We start from the raw sequence: 12,500 nt of genomic DNA on the forward strand, positions 1-12,500 counted from the left end.
ATCTAGCAAGACTGGAATCTTCTTTTTTTGCCTCACTTAAGAGCATCTGTCAGATTAGTTGAAGCCATGTATCACTCCTGTTTCCTCCTTGTAAACTGGAAAGAGAAATAAAGTCAGAGAAAGAAGAAATGGAAAGAAGAAAAAAGAAAGAAGTAGAAAGAGAGAAAAGAAGAGAAAAGAGACATGCAGGACAGATGAGTGCATGAAAGACGAGCGTGGGGATTCGAGCCAAAGGTGTTCTGGACGGACAGACATCACCGCTTCACCCAGCGGGAACTGTTAGGAGGGTGTTCCGCTCGTGCGGGGACATAGGCTGCTGCGTGCCACACAGAGCTGATTCTGGAGGCTTCCGTGACCACCAAAACACCCCTGTTATAGTATCCACAGGCCAGGCACATGAAAGCCCCTTATCGTCACTAAAGTGTGTAGAACACTCTGAGGAATTGAATGTTCTCTACGGGGCCACTATAGTGTACTGTAGCAAGGGTGCAGAAGGGGGATACACAACCTCCAACTGGAGTCGCCACGGGCGACGCGTGACATCACCCAGTCCTGTCTGAGCATGGCTGCAACATTCCAAACAACAAACAAACTGTTTTTCCATCTTTGTTATTGAACACAGTACCAGAAACAACAAACAAACTGTTTTTCCATCTTTGTTATTGAACACAGTACCAGAAGCTCAATGAGCTAAAGCCGTAAGTTACACTGGACACAACCGGACATGATTTGGGGGAGCAAGCAGCCATGCATGCCTTGTGCTGCCGCAGCATGTTGTCCTATGTGTGTGATGCTGTGTGTGTGTGTGTGTGTGTGTGTGTGTGTGTGTGTGTGTGTGTGTGTGTCTGCCTTGTGCCGCAGCAGCATGTTGTTCTATGTGTGTGATGCTGTGCGATGATTGTCGTCCTGGGTGCAACCCACTTCCACTCTAATGTTGAGGAATGAAAGCTGTGGTTGGGGGCTGTAACTTTGTAGCGAAATTCCTGAGCAGCATTGTGATTGCGCAATCACTCATGCGCAAACCCAAAACAAAAAGGTATACGAGTGTATGCTAATTTCCTGTTGGGTTTGTTTTGTTCGGCGTCTCAGAAAGTAATCTTATGTCTCTTCCAATTTCACTCCCAGCCTCCTCCTCTTCTTCTCTGGTTTCTCATCATGGCGCACACTCCTAATTTTGGGAAGAGACATTTCCTGGACTTGCCGGCGGTCATTTCCGTGGCAACCACATGGATTCCATCGGGGCGGATGATGGCCTATGGTCCTAATGAGAGCAGACGCTCTAATCCACCCAATCATCCTCATTCAGGGACACATTTTTTGTATTCCCCCGGTCGGTCCCCAAAAAGCCCCACTCACCCCAAACGCTGAAGTTATTTGAGGTTAAACGGGCCCGTCTGCTTCTGTGCGCCAAGTGCTAACGCTAGTCACAGAGAGAGACACAGAGAGAGACACAGAAAGAGACAGACACAGAGAGAGACACCGAAAGACACAGAGAGAGACACAGAGAGAGACACAGAGAGAGACACCGAAAGAGACACACACAGAGAGAGACACCGAAAGACACAGAGAGAGAACAGCACATGGATGGGTCAATAAATGAAACAGATTAAAGAGAGTAGAATTAAACAACAGGAAGAAAAAAAGTATAGTTATGATATTTCTTTCTTCTTTCCATTTCTTCTTGATTCTGTGCACCAAGTGCTAACACTCTTCACAGAGAGAGACAGAGAGCGACAAAGAGAGAGACACAGAGAGAGAGACACAGAGAGACACAGAGAGAGACACAGAGAGAGACACAGAGAGAGACACAGAGAGAGACTGAGAGCGGAGAGAACAGCACATGGATTGGTCAACAAAAGAGTCAGATTAAAGAGAGCAGAATTAAACAACAGGAAGTTATGATATTTATAGAGCCAATATGGAGAAACAGATCCGAGCCTGAAGACTTAAAGATGCCTCAGGCTTCTTAAACAGTTCAGCTGGCCAATCACCAGTGCAAGCCACCGGTAGAAGTTAGCCAATCAAGCACCGGTAGAAGTTAGCCAATCAAGCACCGGTAGAAGTTAGCCAATCAAGCACCGGTAGAAGTTAGCCAATCAAGCAGCAGTAGAAGTTAGCCAATCAAGCACCGGTAGAAGTTAGCCAATCAAGCAGCAGTAGGAGTTAGCCAATCAAACACCGGTAGAAGTTAGCCAATCAAGCACCGGTAGAAGTTAGCCAATCAAGCAGCAGTAGAAGTCAATCGGAGAGATAAAAAGGACAGTCACTGTAGGGAGGAGTAGACTAAACAATGAGAGAGGAGACAGCAAGCTAAAAAAAGATGACGAAGAAAAACCATACGGAGAGCAGATATGGAAAAACACATTCAGCCATCATGAATATGAAGATGCTTCAGGCCTCTCCAGCAGTGCAGTCTGCTGCATGTCAGAGCTGAGTAAGAGGAAGCAACACCGCCACTGAGAGTTTAGAGTATGGGGCCGTTAAGAGGAGGCCATGCAGCAACACCACCACAGAGTTTAGAGTATTTGGCCGTTAAGAGGAGGCCATGCAGCAACACCACCACAGAGTTTAGAGTATGGGGCCGTTAAGAGGAGGCCATGCAGCAACACCACCACAGAGTTTAGAGTATGGGGCCGTTAAGAGGAGGCCATGCAGCAACACCACCACAGAGTTTAGAGTATTTGGGGCCATTAAGTGGGGGAGAGAGACGCGACTCCTCAATGTGATACTCAAAGATATGGAAAATAAGACGAGGCTCCAAGTCGATATTCAATTACACGAGACGCAAGATCGACCAGGCTGATAACTACTGGGGTCATTAAAGGTCATTAGAGCCAAGATAGCCAATCAGAACGGTGCATGGAAATAAGGGGACACATCCTCGCCAGACATATTCGTCGGTGACCAGAGATATAATCTTGTGGCCCTTTTCTTATCAGCGAACATTAGGGAGAGCCGAAACACTTATCAGATTAGATTAAATCGACTATCGAGTCGCAGTTTGCAGTCTGGTCAGAGGCATTGTGACGAGCTGCAGACAAGGTTGTGTGACAGCCAAATAACAGACTGGTCCAGCCATTTGGACATGATCACGAACCAGATGGAAGCAGGTCCTGATCAAGGCCAGAACTGCACCAGAACCTCTAGAACAGCCTCAGGTCCAAACACCAGAACCTCTAGAACAGCCTCAGGCCAAAACACCAGAGCCTCTAGAACCGCCCCAGGCCAAAACACCTGAACCTCTAGAACAGCCCCGGGTCCAAACACCAGCACCTCTAGAACAGCCCCAGGTCCAAACACCAGAACCTCTAGAACCCTCTCAGGTCCAAACACCAGAACCTCTAGAACAGCCCCAGGTCAAAACACCAGAACCTCTAGAACAGCCCCAGGTCCAAACACCAGAACCTCTAGAACCCCCCCGGTCCAAACATCATTTTGAAATAGTATACATGTATACGAGAACAGTGTGTTAAGACACATAACTATGCCCCCTTTCATATACAGTAACATAGAAATCTAAATGTTTAACATATGACCTACTTTGCATGTTGAAGGGCATTGTGCCATTTTAGTATGAAATGTAATCTAAGTTTATAACACTAGTCTGAGTACTTCAATAACTAAGATTATAACACTAGTCTGAGTATCCCTTCAATCCCTAAGGTTCTCCCAGTGCCAAGAGGAAAGACAGAGAGAGAGAGAGAGAGAGAGAGAGAGAGAGAGAGAGAGATGAAGATAAACCACAGATGGATACAGCGGTCTGTTTTAATACGGCCAAAACCATATAGTGTGTGGGTAGGCTATGTCCTAAAAATTACATTGTGTATTTTAACTGTTTTGCTTTGGTGAGGGGTGGAGAAGGGGGTGATGTACCCATACATATATACAGAGAGAGAGAGAGAGAGAGAGAGAGAGAGAGGGAGAGAGAGAGAGAGTAGGGAAGTAATCCAGACGGAAGACATTCTGGATCAAGGCCACAACTGCACCAGAACGTCACCTAGCACTTAGGCCCAAACGTCATCTTGGAAAGCGGACCTCACTATGCCTGGTATGATGCCCTCTTGCACTCCCCTGAGTGTGCCAAGGCACAGGAGTAACACTAACACGAGTCTGAGTTCTTCAATAACTAAGATTATAACACTAGTCTGAGTACCTCAATAACTAAGGGTCTCCCAGTGCCAAAAGCAACGTGGTTAGACGGAGCGTACGAGGAACCAGAGATAAACAGAAAGGAGGAATGTCCGAGGCATAACCAGATAGGCCTGGCTGCTTCACTGCCAAAACCATGGTGTGTGGGTACTTCTTCTAAATTAAGTTCTATATTTAAACGGTTTGTCTTTGGCAATGTGTATTTGTGATGCCAATAGAACTTACTGAATTGGACCGATGGAAGAGAAGGATTGAAGATTGAGAGAGTAAGAGAGAAGGGAAAGAGCAGGAAATATAATGAGAGAGAGGGAGAAAGGGGGGAGTATGAAAAGTATGAAAGAAGAGATGTATCCATAGAGAGAGAGAGAGGAGAGAGAAAGAGAGAGAGGGAGAGAGAGAGAGATAGAGGGGGAGAGAGAGAGAGTGGGTGAGTGAGAGAGAGAGCAAAAGAGAATGGGTGAGTGAGTGAGAGAGATAGAGAGAGGTTGAGTGAGAGAGAGTGGGTGAGAGAGAGAGAGGGTGAGAGAGAGAGAGAGAGGGAGTGAGTGAGAGTGGGTGAGTGAGAGTGTGAATGAGAGAGAGAGAGAGTGAGAGTGAGAGTGAGCGAGAGAGTGAGAGAGGGTGAGTGAGAGAGAGAGAGTGAGAGAGGGTGAGTGAGAGAGGGTGAGTGAGAGAGAGAAAGCGAGAGAGAGATAGAGGGGGAGAGAGAGACTGGGTGAGGGAGAGAGTGAGTGAGTGAGTGAGAGAGAGAAAGAGAGAGTGGGTGAGTGAAGGAGAGAGAGTGAGGGAGAGTGAGAGAGAGAGTGGGTGAGTGAGGGAGTGGGTGAGTGAGAGAGAGAGAGAGAGGGTGAGGGAGAGAGAGAGAGAGGGTGAGGGAGAGAGAGAGGGAGAGGGAGAGAGGAGGCATTTCCGTGAGTGCTGGTGGGGAGTGCTCTCTCGCTCTGGGTTAAAGCATATGGCACGAGGACCCCGCCGCCGCGGCTCCGCCGCCCCGCTCTATGTTCACTTCAAACGCCCGAGCGGGAATTACCATTTCCCTTGAAGTCCCTTCCTCCCCTAACCCCCTTTTCCTTTGTGCTTTTGTTTGTTTTATTTTTTCTCTCTTCCCGGCATGTTTTTCCTCGACTCTTTAATTCCACATCTTTTTCATTGTGCTTCTCGTTTGTCCTGTTCCTCTCTGCCTCCGCTTCGTTAACTAATTAACTTCAGACCGGGGGCCTGGGCGAGAGGGAGCATGAGGTGGCCATATGAAGCACTTAAAAGCGGAGCAGCCTCACCACAGACGAGAGCACATCATATGTCGTGTCACATTTCATTCTCCTGCACAAGTTCTTTTTCTTTTATAGAGCGGGAGGCCCCCAGGTCTATGTTGCTGTCAGTAATACTATGTCAGCATCGATACACGCACAGCGGAAGTACGCAAGGCCCACCAATCGTAGTTATTACAACGGCCACTCGTGTACAGTAGTTTCTACTGTATCGTCCGCTGCCATCTCTTAACAGCGGCAAAGGTTTAATTAACCCACACGAAGTGCGACTTGAAAATAGTTAAGTCTAGAGTTGAGATGTTTTGTGGACTAAAGAACAAATCGTTTTGTAAGCGTTGGACGACCTCCAGAGTCTCTCCAAAAGTTCGATTCCCCCCCCCCCCCCCCATGTTTCCCCCCCTCCTTCTGAATCGACTGCATCCACACGCCAGACTAGAGTTGGGCTCTGGCTGGAGAGAATATGTTTTTGATTGCTATCTTCGATTTCCAACTCTCTTAATTCTAATTAGATTTTGATTGCGTTTTCGAGGGCTTTTAAAATGTCCCTTTGTATTGTTTTCCTGCCTTTGGGTCAAAAACCGTGCCATCTGGCAGCTTCGACCCAGCGGGGGAAACCACTGTCGCCTGGTCGGGGCTCCGGCAAGGCAGGCCGGCTCTGGGCAGAGACCCAGGAGAGAGAGAGAGAGAGAGAGAGGGAGCAGGGAGAGAGAGGGAGAGAGAGAGAGAAAACTGGGGGAGCGGAGGGGATGTGAGCCTTCACTTCAAGGAGGTTCTGTCTACGGTTTCGCAGGGGATAAAAAAAAGTGCACCACCAATAACGTAATAAACCAGCAAGACACTTTAGATAGTTTAGTTTCATTTACTTAGCCTGTCTTAAAATCTTCACATCGCTACACAACCCATAAAAGAATGTGTTTGATAACAAAACAACGAAAGGAGGTAGTGTATAATGTTATCACTTGTGCTGTCTGTTCTCATGCTGGTGTGTCTGCACAGTGCTTCTTGTTTGTTTACAGCTCTAGGAAACCCAGAACTCAGGGTTTGGGATTTGTCAATCACATCTGTTTTTAAGACCGAGAACATTATGAATGAGTTGAAACGCCTGCTGAGAAAATAAAAAACAGTCCAAATACTATTACAAGACTGCAACTCTGTCTAGTAGTGTAAGCTAAGTTCCTCCAACCACTATGTGACCTATCAGGTGACCTATAACCTATGACCTCACTCATGATGTGGTGATGGACTAGTACTCCTTGTTTACTTAAGCAAGCAAACAACAAACCCTCAAAAACATTCAATGGACGAGATGCGGGGGGCTGATATCCTCTGGCAGAGCACCACTGAGCATGGTTCTGAAAGAGAACCGTACCGGTCAGTACTGGCAGAGCACCACTGAGCATGGTTCTGAAAGAGAACCGTACCGGTCAGTACTGGCAGAGCACCACTGAGCATGGTTCTGAAAGAGTACCGTACCGGTCAGTGGCATATAAGTGATGTATAGTTCTCTGTAAACAAACACTGCTACACTTTGTAGCCATGTTTCCACTGTCGGGAGAAATCCAGGTGAGCTAGAGTGTACCAAGGCCAGTTGCGTTTCCATTGTCACTTCAGGGGATTGATCCTTTTGAGCCTCCTCTGGGTTAGCGGTAAACAAAAATGGAGGATCATTGAAGCCTGTCAGCATGTGAATAACCTTGAATTAATGTTCTCTATTTGTTTCTATTGTTAATGATGTTGAACATGAAATGGCAAAACCAAAAAGAAAAGAAACAAAACAAAAAGTGGGCTTGCCCCGTGTTACAAACATGAAGCAGGTATACGCTATAGAAATCCTGTGATTCTAACAGCCCATGTAATGTGGACTTATGGATCTAATTTCAACATATTTCAGTACACAAAACACAGCTGGTTCAAATGAACGCAATATGTATGGATGTTTAATTAACATCAAATTACTGCATGATTGGTGAAGCCAATTTACTGCAATGAATGATTAACATGCTATTCGAGCCATGGGGTTCTTTAAACACCGGCCAACGTTAACGTCACTCATGTAAACAATCATGTAAACGCCTTCGGACGTGAACTATGCCTATAGCTGGCTTATATTAGCCACGTCTTCAGGCTACCTGTGATGGGGATTGCCTAACCAGTCCAGTGACATGACAGTTTAAAGGAATGTCTGATGAGTCTGTTTACCTTATGACGGATATCCTTTATTTGAGTGTTGCAATGCACAATCCACAAAGTGAAGATCACAAACAGCAAACAGCCACTTTGGTTTCCATTATATTCCTTTGCTTAACTTGTTCTGCTTCAAGTCAACTTGAACTTCCAGCTCGCTTGTGAAACGGGCAAATGGGTAACGTTTGCACCAAGGTGGCATGTTATGGGCGGGTTTTAGGGCAATACTACAGGGCTATTGGCTCAATAGCAGAATCACAAATGTATTTTGTTTTCCCAGCTTGAGGCCTGAAGCCATTAGCCCCAGTTGACCCAGAGGCAGCCCTAGCTCGTACTACCCCGATAGTAGAAACACAGCATATGTTATTTTCTCAACGAAAGTCAAACAGTCCCTCTATCCATTTTGCTGTTAAATATAGGTCACGTCAAAACAGCCCCTTCAAACGTTCAGGGCAAAAACATCTCAGAGCCTCATAGAATGAAAAGACGTCTACTACAATGACCATTATGGAAGCTCACAGACAAAGCCCACTTAAAGGTGAGTCCTCAAGCTCGAGCGACACAATAACACAAATCATTCCTGCCTTGCTGACTACATCATGGATTCAACACACTTGTTGCATTGTATCCCGACGCAACATCTGTTCTGAATGAGGTGGCACCTGAGCTTGTTCTCATGTGAAGGTCCCCTGTCAAAGCTAATTCTCGTCCTTGCAGGGGGAAGCCTGACGGAAAGGAGGAGAAATCACCTCAGTCAGACGCCGGCAAATTCGGGGTAAAAACAAAAAAGCACGGAACAAAATGGTGATATGCAAAACATGAAACACAATCAAATTGAATCCACTTGCTGAGAGTTAGGCTTGGGCAGCCACATAGTTCTACAGTTTTGAGCCCCAGATGTGCCACACACACTCAGAGATACACACACTCAGAGATACACCCACACTCACTCAGAGATACACACACACACACACACACACACACACACACACACAAACACACACACACACAGATACACCCACACTCACACACAGACATAGACACACACTCTCAAACACAAAAGGGCTGAAACCATTTATTCTCAAGACGCATATACGTATGCACACACACAGACACAGACACAGACACAGACACAGACACAGACACACACACACACACACACACAGAGAGACCAAACAGCCTTTGCAAGGGCCGAGCCATGTGTGTGCCTAACCTGGACCAAATGTAGAGAAAACATCTTGTTTACACGAAACCTCCGCAGCTCGAGCTGTTTAACACTTTGTGGGTGCGCTCTAAGCCTCCCATCTCCGCCTGTGTGCTTTGGCTGTCCCCCGGCGGTGGTGGCGGTGTTGGTGGTGGTGGCGGTGGCGAGGGGCGTTTTAATACAGCACAGCGCCTCCGAGTCTCAAGTTCACCCCCGCCGACTGAGCCGAGGAGGGGAGCTCTCAGCACCTGCTGATGACTCTGCCAGGAACCGTCGACGGAACACTGAGCAGATCTCTTTTGAAGACGACCAGAGCCAGAGCCATCACTGGATCACAGGCCTGGAATCAGAACCCCTGGAAGTTCTCCCGAGGAAGAAATAATCACTAATATTCCCCCCCCCCCCCCAAAAAAAGTGATTACAAGCTCACCGCTAACTCTATTTTCTGTTTGTGTCGAAACAAATTAAGTTTGCGGAGAAAAGGGACATTTTGATGAATTTGGAGAACAATTGATGACAATTTCACAATAGGATTACATTTTAAAGTTGGCTTCTATTTGCTTCTAGATGCTTCTCCTTTCTTCTGCGTGTTTGCATGTTAAAATTTCCCTGTCGAGATCTTCCAGACTGCGCCTGCCCATAAGCCATGATTTAATCAACTCAAGCTCGCAGTGATCCCCTGTCACCCAAACCACCATGAAGACAGGCCTGACGGGGAACACGGGTCGCTGACGCTAATTGTGTTGCACACTGGGAGCAAACAGCCAATGGCTCCGTTGTTTGAGCACGGCTCCAGACGCTAGTGTGTGTTTACACAGCGGGCCCCTGGGAGGCCTCGGCGCTGTCCGCTGCGGTTTGTAAACTTTCTAAATCCTGTTTTCCACCAATTTACAACAGCTCGCCAATTACCCCCGTGCTTTAGCACAGCCCTTTCATGGTCCACGCTTCCTGTGATAATCTCGGGGAGGTGAGGTGGGGTGGGGGGGTGGGTGGACATATGATAACACGTGCCAGTTGAGGAATAAAATGTCTGCTTCGGTCTGAAGGCGGTATTCAATGCAGCGCAGCATGGTGGAGTCTGCTGCTGCTGCTGCTGCTGGTGGTGACCTGCCCAAGATGGCCTGTGAGAGGACCCAGTCAGTTCCCTCTAAGGCCACAACTCTACGGCCTAGGAACTTAAGTTCCCTCTACGGCCGAAGAACTTAAGTTCCCTCTAAGTCCACTACTCTACAGCCTAGGAACTTAAGTTCCCTCTAAGTCCACTACTCTACAGCCTAAGAACTTAAGTTCCCTCTAAGGCCACAACTCTACAGCCTAGGAACTTAAGTTCCCTCTAAGTCCACTACTCTACAGCCTAAGAACTTAAGTTCCCTCTAAGGCCACAACTCTACTGCCTAAGAACTTAAGTTCCCTCTAAGGCCACAACTCTACGGCCTAGGAACTTAAGTTCCCTCTACGGCCGAAGAACTTACGTTCCCTCTAAGTCCACTACTCTACTGCCTAAGAACTTAAGTTCCCTCTAAGTCCACTACTCTACAGCCTAAGAACTTAAGTTCCCTCTAAGGCCACAACTCTATGGCCTAGGAACTTAAGTTCCCTCTAAGGCCACAACTCTACAGCCTAAGAACTTAAGTTCCCTCTACGGCCGAAGAACTTACGTTCCCTCTAAGTCCACTACTCTACAGCCTAAGAACTTAAGTTCCCTCTAAGGCCACAACTCTATGGCCTAAGAACTTAAGTTCCCTCTAAGGCCACAACTCTACGGCCTAAGAACTTAAGTTCCCTCTACGGCCTAAGAACTTAAGTACCCTCTAAGTCCCACTAATATACTGCCTAAGATCTGAATTCTTTTTTTTTTTACACTGATAGCATGATCTGAATCTGAATAATAAACATTATATGAAGTTATTACTCATTCCAGCCACTATCTTTGGTCAATTGATGGTTTTAAATAGATTTTCAAACAGAGTTAATTGAGTTTTAAATAGAGTTCATCGAGACCTTTCTTTGTGTGTGTGTTTTAGGTATGTTAGGGAATGGGCTCACGGACCCAATATACCCATACCATTAACGGCGCTAGCTAAATAAATACAACCGAAATGACATCCATTACCCATTAAACATTTTGCACATTTGTTTGGCATGTCTTACAGAAACACAAGGTATAACGTGTCTTAGAGAAAGACAAGGTAGGACATGTCTTAGAGAAACACAAGGTAGGGCATGTCTTAGAGAAACACAAGGTAGGACATGTCTTAGAGAAACACAAGGTAGGACATGTCTTAGAGAAACACAAGGTAGGACAGTTATCTGCGTACCAAAGTAGCTCTTCCCAATTTAGACCAATTTAGTTCACTACCAAAGAAAAACCTCCGCCTGTAATTGTCTTAAAATTGGAAACACAACTAATAGTGAGTAGGGGCTATTGGCTAAACACTTTCTATGAAGCCTGCCTTTATAATGCCCTATAAGCGCCTTAATAATATAAAGTGTTACCGACTATTGTCCTCTGAAGCCTCCAGAGCAATGATGAAAGGCCCTGTGTGTGTGTCTGTGTGTGTGTGTGTGTGTGTGTGTGTGTGTGTGTGTCTGTGTGTGTGTGTGTGGGGGGACTACTGTCCTCTGATCTGCTCGCCCACTTCCAGACTGGGCGCATCAATCACGGACGCTAGCCTTATGACTCAGCCCCGTCTCCAGGATGTCAACATGCTTCTAGTGTTGCCGGGGAGTGTGTGTGTGTGTGTGTGTGTGTGTGTGTGTCTCCAGGATGTCAACATGCTTCTAGTGTTGCCGGGGAGTCTAGCGATATGTCACTCATCCCATGTGTACTTCCTGCCTCTCTGTGATCCCTCACTGGGCATCTGGGATGAGTGACATACACACACACACACACACACACACACACACACACACACACACACACACACACACACTCTGTGATCCCTCACTGGGCATCTGACGCTGACGGAAGAACCGTTTCCTCCGATGCTCACGGAGGCTGTGACTCACATCCATCATGTTACACACACACAGCCTGCACACAAACACACACACACACACAGCCTGTGCACCCACACACAGCCTGTGCACAAACACATACATGCACAAAATGTCCTGTCTCTGTCATACACACACACATGCACACACACACACAAACACACACGCAGCCTGTGCACACACACATACATGCACAAAATGTCCTGTCTCTGTCATACACACACACAGTCCTAACTCTAACTACACACACACACACACAGAGTCCCAGCTCCAATCACACACACACAGAGTCCGAGTTCAAATCACACACACACGCACACACACAGAGTCCCAGCTCCAATCACACAGACACACATAGTCCCAGCTCCAATCACACACACACAGAGTCCGAGTTCCAATCACACACACACACAGAGTCCCAGCTCCAATCACACACACACACGCATGCATGCATAAACTCACACGCATGCATAAACTCACACGCACACAAACAAACCCAGTGGTTTGGTCGGTTGTGGCTGTTTACTGGAAGGCCCCCGTTTCCCACTGGGATGGTTAGACACACACCACATCACTTCAGTCGCAACGTGTTGCTCTACACGTGTCCGGGGCTTACCATGTGTGTGTGTGTGTGTGTGTGTGTCTGGTGCTTACCCTGTGTATGTGTGTGTGTGTGTGTGTGTGTCCGGGGCTTACCC

The 12,500-nt window shown here is 47.0% G+C and overlaps 1 protein-coding gene across 1 annotated transcript in view; it reads right to left on the reverse strand.

The window, feature by feature from the left end:
• Window positions 1–3,559, reverse strand: part of abcb6b (ATP-binding cassette, sub-family B (MDR/TAP), member 6b) — a 17,630-nt gene extending 14,071 nt beyond the window's left edge. Inside the window, exons 1-2 of the mRNA XM_031577410.2 lie at window positions 3,541–3,559; window positions 3,136–3,341 (exon numbers count right to left, since the gene is read on the reverse strand). Of these exons, the coding sequence (XP_031433270.1) occupies window positions 3,136–3,341; window positions 3,541–3,559 (225 nt within the window). The remainder of the gene's footprint in view (window positions 1–3,135; window positions 3,342–3,540) is intronic.
• Window positions 3,560–12,500: the final 8,941 nt, after the last annotated feature.

The sequence above is a fragment of the Clupea harengus genome, chromosome 2 (assembly GCF_900700415.2).
Source record: "Clupea harengus chromosome 2, Ch_v2.0.2, whole genome shotgun sequence".
In the NCBI taxonomy this organism is placed as follows: domain Eukaryota; kingdom Metazoa; phylum Chordata; class Actinopteri; order Clupeiformes; family Clupeidae; genus Clupea; species Clupea harengus.